The sequence below is a fragment of the Capra hircus genome, chromosome 9 (genome assembly GCF_001704415.2).
Source record: "Capra hircus breed San Clemente chromosome 9, ASM170441v1, whole genome shotgun sequence".
NCBI classification, from domain to species: Eukaryota; Metazoa; Chordata; class Mammalia; order Artiodactyla; family Bovidae; genus Capra; species Capra hircus.
In genome coordinates this window covers 70035708-70055359 of record NC_030816.1, presented here as the reverse complement: position 1 = coordinate 70055359, position 19652 = coordinate 70035708, and the positions used below count along the sequence as shown (strand labels likewise).

General features: G+C 36.6%; 1 protein-coding gene across 1 annotated transcript in view; it reads left to right on the top strand.

Annotated features, from left to right (window-relative positions):
• Window positions 1-19652, top strand: part of EPM2A (epilepsy, progressive myoclonus type 2A, Lafora disease (laforin)) — a 122045-nt gene that overhangs the window by 42501 nt on the left and 59892 nt on the right. The window contains exon 2 of the mRNA XM_018053306.1: window positions 13535-13709. Within this exon, the coding sequence (XP_017908795.1) occupies window positions 13535-13709 (175 nt within the window). The remainder of the gene's footprint in view (window positions 1-13534; window positions 13710-19652) is intronic.

Sequence of the window (19652 nt, the reverse complement as noted above, 5' to 3'; positions counted from 1 at the left end):
ATCTCATCCTCTGTTGTCCCCTTCTCCTCCTGCCCCCAATCCCTCCCAGCATCAGAGTCTTTTCCAATGAGTCAACTCTTCGCGTGAGGTGGCCAAAGTACTGGAGTTTCAGCTTTAGCATCATTCCTTCCAAAGAAACCCCAGGGCTGATCTCCTTCAGAATGGACTGGTTGGATCTCCTTGTAGTCCAAGGGACCCTCAAGAGTCTTCTCCAACACCACAGTTCAAAAGCATCAGTTCTTCAGTTCTCAGCTTTCTTCACAGTATAATGTCTCATTAAAAAGGTTTTAATCTAGCTTATCAATTTCAGAAACAATTTAGTGTTTAAAAACATTGGGCCACTCTATCCTTTATTTCAACTAGCTGTTTATTTCTAACTTCTTTTCAGTAACTAGAGCAGTGCTTATGTGATGTTTACATTAGCTGTATCTCCATCATATAAAAAAAATATTTTTGTCATGGAAGAAACTAAAGCATGAAGCCACAGAGATGGTTTTCACATCGGACCTAGATCAGTTCAAGGGAATGTCTCATTAAACCATTTAGTCCACTTTCTAGAAAGCGTTGACTTTGAAACTACTGAAATGCTTGTGCACGCGTGAACTGGGTCAGAACGAAGTTAAATGTAAAACAGTCCTGACTGTTTTTCAGAGTTCCTGGGATGAAGATGATTATCTCGAGTTCTTTGCATCTAAACGTGGGAAATTTGAGATATGGTTACTAAGGAAGGTATTGCCTTCTGTCTCAGCATTGTTTGACTTAAAGTACACAAAGATAAGGGCTTCCCAGGTGGTGCCAGTGGTAAAGAACCCACCTGCCAATGCAGGAGACATAAGAGATGCAGGTTCCTTCTCTTGGTTGGGAAGATCCCCTGGAGGAGGGCATACCAACCCACTCCAGTATTCTTGCCTGGAGAATCCTACGGACAGAGGAGGCTGGCAGGCTACAGTCCACAGGGTCTCAAAGAGTCGGACATGCCTGAAGTGACTTAGCATGCATGCACAAAAGATAGGTGACGTGAGAACTTTTGTCGTGGGCTTCAAGGTATGTCAAACAAAGTAGTGAAATTTGGTTGAAAGCATTTGCTTCATATAGTGAGCTAATATTAATGTAAATGCTTTATTTTTATAATGTAACTTGGATTTATGTTCAGACAATGAAATGTGATGAAATTTCTAGTCAAGTCTAAGAGTGCTGTGGAGAGAAAAATTGACCTGACAATTAAACAACAACAAAAGTCTAGACACTACCATAAAAATTGTTTAAATGGCAGTAGGAAAATCAACATTAAACATTATTAGAGCAATCAAATAAAAATATATTAAATACGTGAATAAACATCACTGCGTGTGACATAGAAAGTAACTGCAGTATGTAGAAGTATGTCTAATTATGCAGAGATGGAGCATTTTAATATTTGGATCTTCTTGTTTAATCCCTTGAGTCATGGCATAATTAGCTACCACAAGATCTGATCACTTCAAATCAGGTGGTCAAATCTTTTGGCTTCTCTCTAGATTACCATCACAGTGAATGAATTATTAATATTCAGTCTTGGTGCTTTGAGTCAAGCCTATTAAGAACAATCTAAGTTTCAGATCTTTTCTAAAAATTATATAAAATGGAGAGCTTTGTTGTTGTAGTTAATTTTAAATGGAAGCATAATTGCCTAGTAATGCCATTTGGGGGATGTTTTTAAAGAGAATCTTCAATCTTTGTGATGCTTTCTGTTTTAAGACGTGTGCATCCTTATGAATCATTAATTCATAGAAATCATCTGTAATAAAAAAGGAAGTCTAGTTGCCTAAATAATGGTTAGAAAACTGGTAATTCTCTTTTCTGCTTTTCCAAGTCATGAAATCCGGTTGTTTTACACAGCTTGCTTTAGAATTTGGAAAGTATTATAGCCTGGAGAATTCCAGGGATGGGGGAGCCTGGTGGGCTGCTGTCTATAGGGTCGCACAGAGTCGGACACGACTGAAGCAACTTAGCAGCAGCATGGACCCCCTACAAGTCCATATTTTGTTTTCACTCTACTCACTAAAATAGACATTTGTTCTTGTTATCTGTTTCCTGCTTTAAATCATACTCGTTGATACATTGCTGTGGCTAGATAAGTATCTAAAGCATCCAGTATGGTCATCTTTGTTATATATGTAAAGCATCTGATATTGTCATCCCAGTTTGTGATCCATCCTCTTTATCACAAAACCTTTCTCACTAGATGTAGCTCACACTGATACTCCGAAATTCAGTCTTCTACATCCATGTGAAAAGTGAAAGTGAAAGTCTCTCAGTCATGTCTAACTCTTTGTGACCCCATGGACTATAGAGTCCTTGGAATTCTCCAGGCCAGAATACTAAGTGGGTAGCCTTTCCCTTCTCCAGGGGATCTTCCTAACCCAGAGACTGAACCCAGGTCTCCCGTATTGCAGGTGGATTCTTTACCAACTGAGCCACCAGGGAAACCCATGTACACACCACAAATCTATCATAGTTTCCTTTCCTAGTGGGCCAATTGCTCTTTAGAATTCATCCCAACATTGCATTCCAGTCATAATGAATGGAAAGTGTCCCTGGAGATTAAGCTTATTTGTAGTCCTTGAATAGTCTGCTTATGTATCAGTGTCTTAGGTAGTTTTAAAATTATTTTCATCATTAGTTTAGTTTTGTTTCATTCACAAATTGCTTTGTGTAACGGTTGTCTAATCAACAATAATCTATTCATTGTGAGAATCATGTGGTAAATTTCATTTGTCTACTTCAGTTTACCCCAGGACTGGATATACAACAATCTCTCAATAATCCTTGGATAGTCTATTAACCGAATTAAATTCTAGAATATTTCATATATGTGAGTGCATTCATCTGCTTGAGCTGCTATAACAATATACCATTGACTGGGTAGATTAAATGACAGAAATTTATTTTCTCACAGTTCTGAAAGTTAGAAGTCCCAAATCAGAGGGCCAGCAGATTTGGTTTCTGGAGAGGATTCTTCTCCTGTTTTGCACACAGCTGCCTTCTTGGTGTGTCCTCACATAGCCTGTCCTCCATGCCTGCATGGAGAGAGATTCTTGTTTCTCTTTCCCTTCTTAGAAGGGCACCAGTCCTGTTGGTTTAGGACTCCACCCTTATGTTCTCATTTAACCTGAACTCCCTAACAGCCCTATATCCAGAGAAAGTAATTTTGGGGGTTAGAGTTTCAACACATAAATTTCGGGGGTACCTAATTTTGTTTGCAATGAAGAGATATTAAATTATTAGCAAATCTTTTAGGAAAAGAACTATTGAATTTTGCTTTGCCCATAACCATTTTTTAATTATATTTCTTCAACCTAGCTTGATCTAAACCTCGATTTAATCATGGAAAATTCCCTCCTAATATTCTGCTCTGCATGGTTTGGCAGGTGTTAATTAAGTTTTTCTTTAAATTCTTAGCTGGAACTGATCAAGGCTCTTTGGGGAGTTTTACCTAAAAGATCCCCCCTGGAGGCCTGGCAGAGAGTGAATCCAAGGCTAAGCTTTATTAATCACTCCTGCTGTTCCCGTTTTCTGCATACCTTAAGCTCAGCTTTGAGAGGACCAACACATTACACCTGCCTAATAAACAACTGTCTAAGGATTTTTGTTGATTGTTTCATAGAATTTGAAGCGTAAGTTAATGGTCTTAAGTCTGATTATTAACAAGAACAAGTGAAGCCAGGCCTATTACATACAAAGGTAGGAGCCCCCTGACTTGTCGTTCTGTCAAGTAACCATCTTAAGCTGAGTAGCTTATTTTGAAGGGTTAGACAAATTTACCTGTACAGATTTACCGAAAGGATGATGCTTAGATATCGCATTTCAACTTACCATTTGCCATAAAAATATCAATCACCAATAATAATCAGTTGTTTTTAACTTGAAAGATAGTCACACACACATATACACATTTGCATGCATGTGCGTGCACACACACATAAATACACACATACAGAGGAGTCCGATGTTTGATTCATTATCATAATCATCCTGTCACATTTAGTGTTTTCCTTTCTGGTCCTCCAAATTCTAGCCTCCTTAACAATAATATTCTCATGTATATTGTAGAAAAGCCTTATTATTTCTAAATCTAGTTCCTATTTTCATCATTGTGAAGTGTCTTTGTAGTCATTACTATAATTTTAAATCAAAACTCTTGGAGCTCTTTCCTGAATTTGTGGAATTGTTTTATATTGGATTTTTCTTGGAGTTATTTTAACTTTAACTCATGGCATAGAACTCTTGAGTATATAAACCTCCTATTATTTTAATGCAATATTGTTATACAGAAAGTGAACTTTCATCTACATACCTACCTGAATTGGTATAGCACTTTCTTCCTGCCCATAGATAGTCTTTGATTTCCTAATTTTCATTAGCCAGATTTCATTTTTTTTTTTGCCATTAGCATGAAGTGTTGTCTACTTAACACTTTGCAGTTTAGATTTTTGCATTCTATAACCAAATGAGATAAAAATCCTGTAAATAATAATATTCTTTCATAATTTTGTGTTACTTATTATTTTCCTATTAACTTTTCTTGTTTTCGCTCTTAAAGTTTTACTTTGTGGTGTGCGTGCAGATTCTGAAAGTGACTGTATAACTGCATAGGTTAGATATTAACTGTGGTCTTCCTCCTTATGATACATGTATGTATCCCTGTTCCTATAGATTGGGGAGGATGGAACACTCTCTAAGATAACTGTGGAGAAGGGAAGATTTAAATCCTCTGGGTCTTCCTTACATCTGCTTCCCTGCTTCTGCTCTGCTTAGCAGATATAGCTTCTTGTTGCCCTGCTTATATTGCCCTGTTATACATCAAGTCAACATTGGCAAGAAATTAAGTTTTAAAATGAATTTTCATTAATGAACTATCCTCTCTCTCTCTCCATGCAAGAAATTTGTGCGTGAATGTAGTAGGTTATATTGAAGGTTGGGGTGGGGGGCTTGGTGAGTAGAGAGGAATATTATAGAAGGACAAACAACTTCAAATTAGGTATTAAGACACTTGCCTTTACCTGCTCTCTGGTGGTCTCATGACCAGTGTGCACTGATTATCAACTTCGCTTTACGTAGTCTGCGAGCCGCATCTTCCCATCTCTCTCCTCTTTCTCCATCTCACCTTTCCTTCTCTCTCTCAATCTTCACATTTCTTTTCCTGGCCTTTCCTTCTTTGGTTGCCCCCATGTCCTCTCTTCTGTGATGCAGTTTAGCTGTTTCCCACCACTACTCCCAGTTCAGTTCAGTTCAGTCGCTCAGTCGTGTCCAACTCTTTGCGACCCCATGAACCACAGCACGCCAGGCCTCCCTGTCCATCACCATCTCCCAGAGCTCACCCAGACTCACGTCCATTGAGTCCGTGATGCCATCCAGCCATCTCATCCTGGGTCGTCCCCTTCTCCTCCTGCCCTCAATCCCTCCCAGCATCAGAGTCTTTTCCAATGAGTCAACTCTTCGCATCAGGTGGCCAAAGTACTGGAGCTTCAGCTTTAGCATCATTCCTTCCAAAGAATACCCAGAGTTGATCTCCTTCAGAATGGACTGGTTGGATCTCCTTGAAGTCCAAGGGACCCTCAAGAGTCTTCTCCAACACCACAAATCAAACGCATCAATTCTTCGGTGCTCAGCCTTCTTCACAGTCCAACTCTCACATCCATACATGACCACAGGAAAAACCGTAGCCTTGACTAGACGGACCTTAGTCAGCAAAGTAATGTCTCTGCTTTTGAATATACTATCTAGGTTGGTCATAACTTTTCTTCCAAGGAGTAAGCATCTTTTAATTTCATGGCTGCAGTCACCATCTGCAGTACTTTTGGAGCCCCCCAAAATAAAGTCTGACCCTGTTTCTACTGTTTCCCCATCTATTTCCCATGAAGTGATGGGACCAGATGCCATGATCTTCATTTTCTTAATGTTGAGTTTTAAGCCAACTTTTCCACTCTCCTCTTTCACTTTCATCAAGAGGCTTTTTAGTTCCTCTTCACTTTCTGCCATAAGGGTGGTGTCATCTGCATATCTGAGGTTATTGATATTTCTCCCAGCAATCTTGATTCCAGCTTGTGTTTCTTCCAGTCCAGTGTTCCTCATGATGTACTCTGCATAGAAGTTAAATAAGCAGGGTGACAATATACAGCCTTGACGTCCTCCTTTTCCTATTTGGAACCAGTCTGTTGTTCCATGTCCAGTTCTAACTGTTGCTTCCTGACCTGCATACAGATTTCTCAAGAGGCAGGTCAGGTGGTCTGGTATTCCCATCTCTTTCAGAATTTTCCACAGTTTATTGTGATCCACACAGTCAAAGTCTTTGGCATAGTCAATAAAGCAGAAATAAATGTTTTTCTGGAACTCTCTTGCTTTTTCCATGATCCAGCGAATGTTGGCAATCTGATCTCTGGAATGAGGTTCGTGACATTGTACAGGAGACAGGGATCAAGACCATCCCCATGGAAAAGAAATGCAAAAAAGCAAAATGGCTGTCTGGGGAGGCTTACAAATAGCTGTGAAAAGAAGAGAGGCAAAAAGCAAAGGAGAAAGGAAAAATATAAGCATCTGAATGCAGAGTTCCAAAGAATAGCAAGAAGAGATAAGAAAGCCTTCTTCAGCGATCAATGCAAAGAAATAGAGGAAAAGAACAGAATGGGAAAGACTAGAGATCTCTTCAAGAAAATTAGAGATACCACTACTCCCAAACTCAACTATTTTCAACCATTGCCTGCTGCAATTTATCAAAGTGCTCAACTGGAACAAGATCCACTCTCTCAAAGAGGCAGTTGGTTGAACAAAAATATTTTTTTGCATTTTATTTTGTTTTGCTTTTGCCACTGGAACAGAATATCAAAATGCCAGCGCTGGTAATGATTATAACATGTTTGTACAACTTTATGCACCAGTAACTTCTGGAGTAGTAAGTAACAGATGGGCATGAGAGTGATCTGATTTGGGTGAATTACTAGCTAAAATTAGAGATTAATGTGTTAGGTTCAAATTGATGTTCATGTGCTAGAAATAAAAACTGCAAGGTAATTAAACTCCGAAGAGGATAGATTCAAATAAAACAACATATGCAAAATAATTAGAATTTTAAGTAGACTGCTATCCAATGAATTTTGCTTGTCCCATATTTCAAACGTTCTGACTAAAAAATAAAGTCATTTTAACTTGAACTTTCAGAACTATTTAAAATAATGTGTTAGTCCAGAGTTTTAGCTTTTTTTGAGGTTTCTTATTTCCCTGGCTTTAATTGGAATGCCAGAGAGCTGTCTTCTTACTCCTTCACGTTCGTCGCTTTATTTTAATTCACGTGATTTGCCTCAATGAACAAATAACATTATGGCCAAGTCCGCTCTAAGGAAATAGGCATTTATTGTTAATTAAATGAATCCTTTTCTACTTTTCTGCCAATAACACAGGTTAGTTTATCTTGCCTTAGTGAGTTGTTTGTATGTTTATTTATTTAAAATTAATGCTAATAAGTGACTGACAGTGGGCGACTCCAATGGAACAGAGAATTCACTCCTGCAGGTTCCCTCCTCATCCTACCCCAACCTTCAAAGAAGCCACCAAGTTACCTTTTAACCTGATACAGCGTAGTAGCCAACTGACACCTTCATGAGGTAGAAGAGACCTGGAAAATTTAACTAAACCTCTAGGCATAAATGATCACAGTGCTAGTGAACAATGTGTTTACTAGGATGAGATGATTGGATGGCATTACCAGTGCAATGGACATGAACTTGGGCCACCTCCAGGTGTTGAAAGACAAGGAGGCCTGGTGTGCTGCAATACATGGGTTCTCAAAGAGTCTGACACAACTGGGTGACTGAACAACTACACATTGTACTCTTAGGCCAGTCCTATGGAACAACAAGTGCATTGGATACCTAAAAATTCTCTCGTCTATTTGGAAAAAACAGGCAAACCAAGATTTATTTATTTTTGAATGAAACTTTTTATTTTGAAGTAATTTTATTTTATTCACATGAAGTTGTAAGAAATAATACAGAAAGATTCTGAGTAACTTTTGCCATTTCTCTCATTAGTAACGTATTCACCACCAGGATCTTCTGTGTCCTCTTTACAGCCTCACCTGATTACCACCTCCTCTACCCTCCAAACCCTGGCAACCACTAAACTGTTCTCCATTTCTATACATTTTTTTTTTTCAAGAATGTTATAAAAATGGTATTATATAATATGTGGGATTGACTTTTTTTTTCACTCAGCATAATTTTTTGAGATTTACCCAGGTTATTGCATTATCAACAGGTCATTCCTTTTTTTGTTTGTTTGTTTTGGCTGACTCATGGTATGGACATACCAGAATTTGTTATTCACTCATTGAAACACATTTTCATTGCTTTTTGTGTTTTGTTTTTTGTTTTGTAGATTCCACATGTAAGTGAGATCACATAGTATTTGTCTTTCTCTGTCTTATTTCACTTTGCATAATCCTTCCATCAATCCAGGTTGGACTGATACTTTGACCACCATATAATTAACCTCATTATCTCTAGTGCTTTTCTTTGTTTTCAGGTTCTAGTTTATATGATAAGAATGTAACCACTTTTACTTTCTTTTAATTAGTGCTTCCATGGTGTATCTTTTTCTATACTTTTACTTTTCACTTGCCTGTTTAATCTGAAGTGAGTTTTTCCTAGACAGCAAATAGCTGGTTCACTAAAAACAAAAACAAAAACAAAAACAAAAAAAAACCCTACTCTTAAAGTCTCTCTATTTTAATGTGTATTTAGACAGTTTATGTTTAATGAGATTATTGGTATATTAGGACTTAAGTTTGCTAATTTTTTTTTCATTTGTTTATGGTCATTTTCTCTTTTTTTTTTTTTCTGTTTCCTTTTTCTGCCTTCTTATGGAAATATGGTTCATACTTAAACATTTTTTTAAAATTCTATTTTGATTTACCTATATTATACAAGCTTGTCATAGATGACTGGTTTCATCATTTTGCCATATTAAATGAATTGGAGGAATCTTATTTCTTTGCCCTTCTCCATATAACTGCCTTAAATATTTCCACTACATACATGTAGGACATCAGAGAACACTGTAATATTTGTTAGAAACTCAAGAGAAGAAAGAAAATCTACTGTATTTACCCATTTGCTTATCATGTTCTTCCTTTCTGATGTTAAACAACTTCCTTTCTATTTATAGAGAGCTTCTGTTTAGGCTCCCCACCGCCCCCCCCCACCCCGCCCTGGCTTTTATTTTTTTTAGAAAACTACTGACGGAAGAATGATTATTTCCCTGAATTGTTATTTTTCTCTGGCTACTTTCAAGACTTTTTCTTTGTGTTTTCCTAAATTGTTATCTTTCTCTGGCTATTTTCAAGATTTTTCTTTGTGTTTAGTTTCCAAAAATTTAATTATGATATGTTGTGGCATGGATTTCTTTTTGTTTATCCTCTTTGGAGTTTGTGCTAGTTCTTGAACCTGTATGTTTGTTGGCAAATTTAGAAAATATTTAGACATATTTAGATATCATTTTTCTCAAATATTTTTCTGCTATATCCCCTTTCTCATTTCTTCTTCAGATTCCATTTACAGGAATGTTACATCTTTTGTTATAGTCCTACAAGTCCCTAAGGCTCTATTTTTTTTTTTTTTCATCTGTGTTCTCTCTGTTGAATAATTTATGTTCTATCTTATAGCTTGCTATTTCTTTTCTTTCTGACCTCCATTCTGCTCCAGAGACCATCCTCTGAGGTTACTATTTCAACTGTTATATTTTTCAGTTCTAAAACTGCCATTTAGTTCCTATTTACATCTTCTATTTCCTTGATAAGACTGCAATTTTTCATTTCAAGTGTGTTCAATGGATTGTTGAAGCTTAAAGTCTTTGTCAGATAGTTCTAACATGTCTGTCATCTTGAATTTAACATCTTTTGAGCATTTTTTTCCCATTCAGTTTGAGGTTTTTGTGAGTCTTCATATAATGAGTGACTTTCTATTGAAGCTGGGGCATTTTGAGTATTTTATGAGACTCTGCATCTGATCCACCTTCTGGTTCTCTGACATTGCTCCAGCAGGAGGGTGGAGGTATTACCTCATCACCCAGGTTCCCCATCCAGTTTGCATTGACAGCTGAAGGGATCAGACTCCTTGTTACTACTGAATGAGGTGGGAGCTCCCACTCTCCGCTACACCTTCACTGACATGATACCTCTCTGACTGAGAGAGATAGATGTGTCTTGTTACTTCTCCTAAAATATGTATTTTTAAAAATGAGTAATTAAAAACCCCAATTCTAGGAATGAAGCATTCTTAGGAAGTTCATGTTACATACATAATTTTTCTTGAACAGTGTAATTTATGTATATTTGAGTTCCTCAATAATTATATTTATTTAAGTTATAACATGTAAGTTGTTGTAAGTCTCGTACTGATCAGCAAGAGCCATAGATATTATTCTCTCATAGTTAAAAAGTAATGCCTTCTTTTTATAGCAAATCCAATGGATTCAAAATAATTTAGAGTAAAATAGTCCTTCCTTCCCAGTTACATTCTCCAGATATAACTACTGTTGCGAGTTAGATAGGCATCCGTCCTGGTTTTAGTCTATGGTTTCCCACCTCACTTACTCACTCCTAGTTTTCCTCTACAGCTTCCCTTTCTATTCCTCCTTTCTAATCTTATTCTTCTCTATCCAGCTGTAAAATGTTGAGATGCTTTCAAAATTGGTTCCAGAAGTCTTTTCTCCTCAATCAACGGTGTTTTTCTTTGTAAGTCATCTATATCTTTATCTCAGTTACCATTTATACTTAGATGACTTATGAACTTATTTTTCTACTTCAGATCTCTGGTCTGAGTGTCAAATCAATAACTCCAGCTCTCTACTTGACAACTCCTTTTGTATCTAAATAGCACTCCAAGTCCCAAATGCCAAAACCAGACTGACTGTCTTTTCTTCCAACTCTGCCAGTTTTCACATCTCAGTAAATGGTATCACTATATATTGAGTTGTATTCGGCAGAAGCCTAGGAATCATTTCTGATTCTCTTTTTATCTTCACCTCCCATATCCAATTAATCATTAAGTCCTGTGGCTTTTCCCTCCTGAATTGTCCCATTCCTTTCTATTTTCAGGCTTTTATCACTCTTACCTGGGCTAACACAGAAATTTCCGAAGTGAACTTTCTGCTTCTAATCTCATTGTGTTTGAGTTAATTTTTTACTCTGCAACCAGAGAGATATTTTCACAATAAAAATTTGGTCATGTCACCTGCCTGATTAAAATAATTCATTTTTAAAAATTGCTTTTATGGGAAATACCTAAATCCTTAACAAGATTTAGTATAATGCCTGTCATATAGTCAACATTCAATAAGTATTTTTTGGGAGAATGAATAGTTGAACTGAGATAGTTTGTAGTATTTGCTATTAAAATAGTATTGTTACACACATGTATGTATCCAAGTATCTTTCTTTACTTTTGTTATATTTCTGTTGGATATGTTTCTAGAAGTAAGATTGCTAGTATAGTTTGGTTTTCTCTATTAAATATCAAGGTTGATAAGGCAATTGATATAGTACCTTGTAGCCATCAAGAGAAAAAGAAGAACCTAAGCTAGGAAGATCAATGATGATTTATTTATTAAAGGGGCCATCCTGTACCCTCTGTCTGGTAAGGGGAATTATGTTCTAAAGAACTGCCCAATCACTTAAGCATTTTAAAAGATAGAACATGAATGTGAATGTGAATGTGAAGTCGCTTAGTCGTGTCCAACTCTTCACTACCCCATGGACTGTAGCCTACCAGGCTCCTCTGTCCATGGGATTTTCCAGGCAAGAGTACTGGAGTGGATTGCCATTTTCTTCTCCAAGGGATCTTCCCAACCCAGGGATCGAACTCTGGTCTCCCACATCGTAGACAGACACTTTACCGTCTGAGCCACTATATGCTAAATAACCTTAGATAAAATATTTTGGAAGACAGAGCAAGGAATGACTGAATCGAATTTTCATATTTATAATAATTGTGACTTATTCCTATTTTATTTTGATTATATGTTTTTCTTGGGCTTCTCTGGTGGCTCAGATGGTAAAGGATCCACCTGCAATGCAGGAGACCTGGGATCAATCTGTGGGTCGGGAGATCCCCTGGAGAAGGGAATGGCAAACCACTTCAGTATTCTTGCCTGGAGAATTCCATGGACAGAGGAGGCTGGTGGGCTATAGTCCATGGGGTTGCACAGAAGTGGAGATGAGTGAGTGACTAACACTTTATATGTTTTTCGTATTAATGACAATATATGAAAATTAGGTAGTTTAAGGAAAAGATTGACTTGAAATGTGGTAGTCACATAGAGATTATAAAAATAATGTAGAAATAATTGTCATAGAAATTGAGGGTCTGTTTACTAGTGAAGTGGATACCGGGCAGAACTGTGATGTAAGCAAATAATGTTATCAGAGGCATGCTGTCCTGTCTTGCCTCTTTTGCTGCACTCCCTGGAGGGCAGAGGGTCTGTCTTGGTGCTTTTAAAAAGTGAGCAGTAGAAAACAGCATGAAGGTATCAAGTGCCTAAAAGGTGGGGGCTTAGGGGTCCCAGGTTACTGATCACTCTGTACTTTGTTCTATGATCCTGGGCAAGCTGGTTAATCTCTGTGATGCTTAGTTTTCTCATCTGAACATAATACTAACCACTGATTTGCATGCAAACTGGATTGGATATGGTCCTTTATTTTATTATTTATAAATGTATTTATTAAAAAAATTAATCTGTTGTTTGAGCTGATACTGAAACATTTTATTACTGATTTTAGTCATAAATGTGGAGGGAGTCATAAATTCCAGGGAGATAAAAGTATGCAGCATAGGGACATAAATAGCCTTAAGAGCCCTTATCATCAGCTTGAAAAGTGAAAAGTAAAACTGTTAGTTGCTCAGTCATGTCCGACTCTTTGTGACTCTGTGGACTATAGCCCACCAGGCTCCTCTGTCCATGGAATTCTTCAAGCAAGAATACTGGGGTGGTTTTCCATTTCCTTCTCCAGGGGATTTTCATGGCCCAGGGATTGAACCCAGGTCTCCTGCATTGCAGGGAGATTCTTTACCATCTGAGCCATCTGGGAAGCCCCTTTCAACAGCTTATCAGGCTGCAGAGTGACTCACAATGGGCTCTTAAGGCCCTGAGCAGTCCCATGAAATTCTGAGTTAATATGCTTTTGTAAATATCCATGTATTCATTGGGAGCATAGTACTCTGAAGTTAACAAGTAATTCTTTACATATTTTTACTGTGTTCCCTCTTCAGTTCAGTCGCTCAGTGGTGTCTGACTCTTTGCGACCCTATGGACTGCAGCATGCCTAGCTTCCCTGTCCATCACCAACTTAGTCTATTTTTGTTTATACTGAGATCTGAGATGTGTAGATTATGCAGCTTTGTATTTATTTTTGTCTTGCTATTAATTTTGTATCAGCAAATCTATGACTGTTGAAGCAAAGCATTGATGTAATTGCTTTGTTTGTCATTTCTTCTTGTTCTAGGCAACGGGCCTCACCATGACCGTTGCTGTACTTACAATGAAAACAACTTGGTGGATGGTGTTTATTGTCTCCCAATAGGACACTGGATCGAGGCCACTGGGCACACCAATGAGATGAAGCACACAACGGACTTCTATTTTAATATTGCAGGCCACCAAGCCATGCATTATTCAAGGTAAAAATAGTGCCATGTTTATAAGCATAGAAGTAGGACAAGGGTAGCATTAGGACAATGGAAGTGGTCACTATGTTCAAAACTGCAGCCTCTCCCTCTGGAGGGTTATATAGGCCTAGGGTACTTTGAGGAGGTAAATTACAGTGAATTACTGTAAGAGCTTTTCTGGTTCTAGACATGAAGAATCCTTTTTATAGAATTTTTTTACTAAATACATACTCTGGCATCAACATATTTTGACCAGACACTAGTTAACCAATTTTTGTACTTATATAGTAGGTTAAAAATAAAAACTAGATTAAAAATATCATAAATCAGCTTTTGTATCTTTTATGCTACTGACCAGCAGTGAAACAAAAATTGATGTCTCTTTATAAAATATGATTCAAATAAATATGTATGAAGATCTAGACATAAGACTAGATTGGATGTGGTCATTTGTTTTGTTATTTATTAACAGATTTATTTTTATTTATTTGTCTATTTAATTATTATACTAACAGTATGTGTCATAATACAAATTCAACACTGAAGAGGATACTAAATGGAAAGTAAGGTTCCATACACTTTCCTTTCATTCCCACTCACCAGAAATAATTATTTTAAACTATTTTATTGCTAGTTTTTCTGAAACTTAAATCCAAGAGTTAAATAATATGCATATATTTTATTTATTAATATGTCAATTTAAAAATAGTTTTTGAAAGAAATAATACCAATGAACTTACTTACAAAACAGAAAGAGACTCACTGACTTAGAGAACAAACTTATGGTTGCCAGGGGGAAGGATATGGGGAAGTGATAGGGAATTTGAGATGGACATGTACACACTGCCATATTTAAAAATGGATAAGCAACAAGGACCTTTGTATAGCACACGGAACTCTGCCTAATGTTATGTGGCAGGCTGGATGGGAGGGGAGTTTGGAGGAGGATGGATACATGTATATGTATGCCTTAGTCCCTTTGCTGTTCACCTGAAACTATCATAACATTGTTAATCAACTATACTCCAATACAAAAAAAATTTTTTTTAATTAAAATATTTCGGAAAAATAGAAAAAAAAAAAAGCTTTTGACTCCCCGCTATTACATGAGACAAATTTAGCTCACTTATTTTTTCTCCCCTCTTCCAACCCCTACCAGGTTCATTAAAAAAGTTCTTTTGTTATTCAACATCATAAAAATTCTATTTCTTGACCCATAAATTTTTGACTGTGCCCCTTGATTTTCTAATGTGTGAGGTCAGAGATTTATTGTCCCTATATTTTCCTCCACATCTACTTTCACCCATTAACTTCTATTTTTCATTATTTTTACATTTTCAAGGGTTATAGAAGTTGGATTTAATTTAGCAAATATAAATGATCTTTTGTAATTTGATGATTTGAAATTTAAAACCAATATTCAACATTTAAAATTCTCTTTATGTATTATTTACTGTAGGACACACAATGTTTGTACCATAGACAAAGATGCATTCTCATGTTCTTAAAAATTGTATTGCTTTGAATGAGAGATATAACTAATATAAACGGGGCTATAAGGGGTAGGAGAGATGGAGAAAACAACTTTATCATAGTGTTAAGAAATGAATATTCTTCTTGGACACACTTTTCTTATAAATTCATGTTAGATGTTGGCTTTGCTAATGGATTGGATGCACAGCAGGAGGAAAAGAGTTCTGTATGACTTGTGTTTTTATGGTCTGAGCAACTGGATAAATAAGATGAGGAAGATTTAGGAGAAGAACAATTTGGAGTAGGGACTGAGATGAAAATTTTATTTTAGACATATTGCCTTTGAAATGTAGGCTAGATTGCAGAAAAGAAATCCATGTGTTGTGTGGAGTTTGATCCCTCTCTCTTTCGTTGTTTGTTTAAAAAGTAACTGCTAACCCTTAATTTTTCAGTTATTATTTGTTTTTTTTGACAGTTCTTAAATTTGTTTTATTTATTTTTTTAATGTCTAAGCTTTATTTTTATTTATTTATTTATTTATTTTTTAAATTTTAAAATCTTTAATTCTTACATGCGTTCCCAAACATGAACCCCCCTCCCACCTCCCTCCCCACAACATCTCTCTGGGTCATCCCCATGCACCAGCCCCAAGCATGCTGCACCCTGCGTCAGACATAGACTGGTGATTCAGTTCTTACATGATAGTATACATGTTAGAATGCCATTCTCCCAAATCATCCCACCCTCTCCCTCTCCCTCTGAGTCCAAAAGTCCGTTATACACATCTGTGTCCTTTTTCCTGTCTTGCATACAGGGTTGTCATTGCCATCTTCCTAAATTCCATATATATGTGTTAGTATACTGTATTGGTGTTTTTCTTTCTGGCTTACTTCACTCTGTATAATCGGCTCCAGTTTCATCCATCTCATCAGAACTGATTCAAATGAATTCTTTTTAAAGGCTGAGTAATACTCCATTGTGTATATGTACCACAGCTTTCTTATCCATTCATCTGCTGATGGACATCTAGGTTGTTTCTATGTCCTGGCTATTATAAACAGTGCTGCGATGAACATTGGGGTACATGTGTCTCTTTCAATTTTGGTTTCCTCGGTGTGTATGCCCAGCAGTGGGATTGCTGGGTCATAAGGTAGTTCTATTTGCAATTTTTTTAAGGAATCTCCACACTGTTCTCCATAGTGGCTGTACTAGTTTGCATTCCCACCAACAGTGTAAGAGGGTTCCCTTTTCTCCACACCCTCTCCAGCATTTATTGCTTGCAGATTTTTGGATCGCAGCCATTCTGACTGGTGTGAAGTGGTACCTCATTATGGTTTTGATTTGCATTTCTCTAATAATGAGTGATGTTGAGCATCTTTTCATGTGTTTGTTAGCCATCCGTATGTCTTCTTTGGAGAAATGTCTATTTAGTTCTTTGGCCCATTTTTTGATTGGGTCGTTTATTTTTCTGGAATTGAGCTGCATAAGTTGCTTGTATATTTTTGAGATTAGTTGTTTGTCAGTTGCTTCATTTGCTATTATTTTCTCCCATTCAGAAGGCTGTCTTTTCACCTTGCTTATAGTTTCCTTTGTTGTGCAGAAGCTTTTAATTTTAATTAGATCCCATTTGTTTATTTTTGCTTTTATTTCCAGAATTCTGGGAGGTGGATCATAGAGGATCCTGCTGTGATTTATGTCGGAGAGTGTTTTGCCTATGTTCTCCTCTAGGAGTTTTATAGTTTCTGATCTTGCATTGAGATCTTTAATCCATTTTGAGTTTATTTTTGTGTGCGGTGTTAGAAAGTGATCTAGTTTCATTCTTTTACAAGTGGTTGACCAGTTTTCCCAGCACCACTTGTTAAAGAGATTGTCTTTACTCCATTGTATATTCTTGCCTCCTTTGTCAAAGATAAGGTGTCCATATGTGTGTGGATTTATCTCTGGGCTTTCTATTTTGTTCCATTGATCTATATGTCTGTCTTTGTGCCAGTACCATACTGTCTTGATGCCTGTGGCTTTGTAGTAGAGCCTGAAGTCAGGCAAGTTGATTCCTCCAGTTCCATTCTTCTTTCTCAAGATTGCTTTGGCTATTCGAGGTTTTTTGTATTTCCATACAAATCTTGAAATTATTTGTTCTAGTTCTGTGAAAAATGTTGCTGGTAGCTTGATAGGGATTGCATTGAATTTGTAAATTGCTTTGGGTAGTATACTCATTTTCACTATATTGATTCTTCCGATCCATGAACATGGTATATTTCTCCATGTATTAGTGTCCTCTTTGATTTCTTTCATCAGTGTTTTATAGTTTTCTATATATAGGTCTTTAGTTTCTTTAGGTAGATATATTCCTAAGTATTTTATTCTTTTCGTTGCAATGGTGAATGGAATTGTTTCCTTAATTTCTTTTTCTACTTTCTCATTATTCGTGTATAGGAATGCAAGTGATTTCTGTGTGTTGATTTTATATCCTGCGACTTTACTATATTCATTGATTAGCTCTAGTAATTTTCTGGTGGAGTCTTTAGGGTTTTCCATGTAGAGGATCATGTCATCTGCAAACAGTGAGAGTTTTACTTCTTCTTTTCCAATTTGGATTCCTTTGATTTCTTTTTCTGCTCTAATTGCTGTGGCCAAAACTTCCAGAACTATGTTGAATAGTAGCGGTGAAAGTGGACACCCTTGTCTTGTTCCTGACTTTAAGGGGAAATGCTTTCAATTTTTCACCATTGAGGATAATGTTTGCTGTGGGTTTGTCATAGATAGCTTTTATTATGTTGAGGAATGTTCCTTCTATTCCTGCTTTCTGGAGAGTTTTTATCATAAATGGATGTTGAATTTTGTCAAAGGCCTTCTCTGCATCTATTGAGATAATCATATGGGTTTTATTTTTCAATTTGTTAAGGTGGTGAATTACATTGATTGATTTGTGGATATTGAAGAATCCTTGCATCCCTGGGATAAAGCCCACTTGGTCATGGTGTATGATCTTTTTAATGTGTTGTTGGATTCTGATTGCTAGAATTTTGTTGAGGATTTTTGCATCTATGTTCATCAGTGATATTGGCCTGTAGTTTTCTTTTTTTGTGACATCTTTGTCAGGTTTTGGTATTAGGGTGATGGTGGCCTCATAGAAGTTTGGAAGTTTACCTTCCTCTGCAATTTTCTGGAAGAGTTTGAGTAGGATAGGTGTTAGCTCCTCTCGAAATTTTTGGTAGAATTCAGCTGTGAAGCCGTCTGGACCTGGGCTTTTGTTTGCTGGAAGATTTCTGATTACAGTTTCAATTTCCGTGCTTGTGATGGGTCTGTTAAGATTTTCTATTTCTTCCTGGTTCAGTTTTGGAAAGTTGTACTTTTCTAAGAATTTGTCCATTTCTTCCACGTTGTCCATTTTATTGGCATACAACTGCTGATAGTAGTCTCTTTATGATCCTTTGTATTTCTGTGTTGTCTGTTGTGATCTTTCCATTTTCATTTCTAATTTTATTGATTTGATTTTTCTCTCTTTGCTTCTTGATGAGTCTGGCTAATGGTTTGTCAATTTTATTTATCCTTTCAAAGAACCAGCTTTTGGCTTTGTTGATTTTTGCTATGGTCTCTTTTGTTTCTTTTGCATTTATTTCTGCCCTAATTTTTAAGATTTCTTTCCTTCTACTAACTCTGGGGTTCTCCAACTCTTCCTTTTCTAGTTGCTTTAGTTGTAGAGTTAGGTTATTTATTTGACTTTTTTCTTGTTTCTTGAGGTATGCCTGTATTGCTATGAACTTTCCTCTTAGCACTGCTTTTATAGTGTCCCACAGGTTTTGGGTTGTTGTGTTTTCATTTTCATTAGTTTCTATGCATATTTTGATTTCTTTTTTGATTTCTTCTGTGATTTGTTGGTTATTCAGAAATGTGTTGTTCAACCTCCATATGTTGGAATTTTTAATAGTTTTTCTCCTGTAATTGAGATCTAATCTTAATGCATTATGGTCAGAAAAGATGCTTGGAATGATTTCGATTTTTTTGAATTTATCAAGTTTAGATTTATGGCCCAGGATGTGATCTATCCTGGAGAAGGTTCCATGAGCACTTGAAAAAAAGGTGAAATTAATTGTTTTGGGGTGAAATGTCCTATAGATATCAATTAGGTCTAATTGATCTAATGTATCATTTAAAGTTTGCATTTCTTTGTTAATTTTCTGTTTAGTTGATCTGTCCATAGGTGTGAGTGGGGTATTAAAGTCTCCCACTATTACTGTGTTATTGTTGATTTCCCCTTTCATACTTGTTAGCATTTGTCTTACATATTGTGGTGCTCCTATATTGGGTGCATATATATTTATAATTGTTATATCTTCTTCTTGGATTGTTCCCTTGATCATTATGTAGTGGCCTTCTTTGTCTCTTTTCACAGCCTTTGTTTTAAAGTCTATTTTATCGGATATGAGTATTGCCACTCCTGCTTTCTTTTGGTCTCTATTTGCGTGGTATATCTTTTTCCAG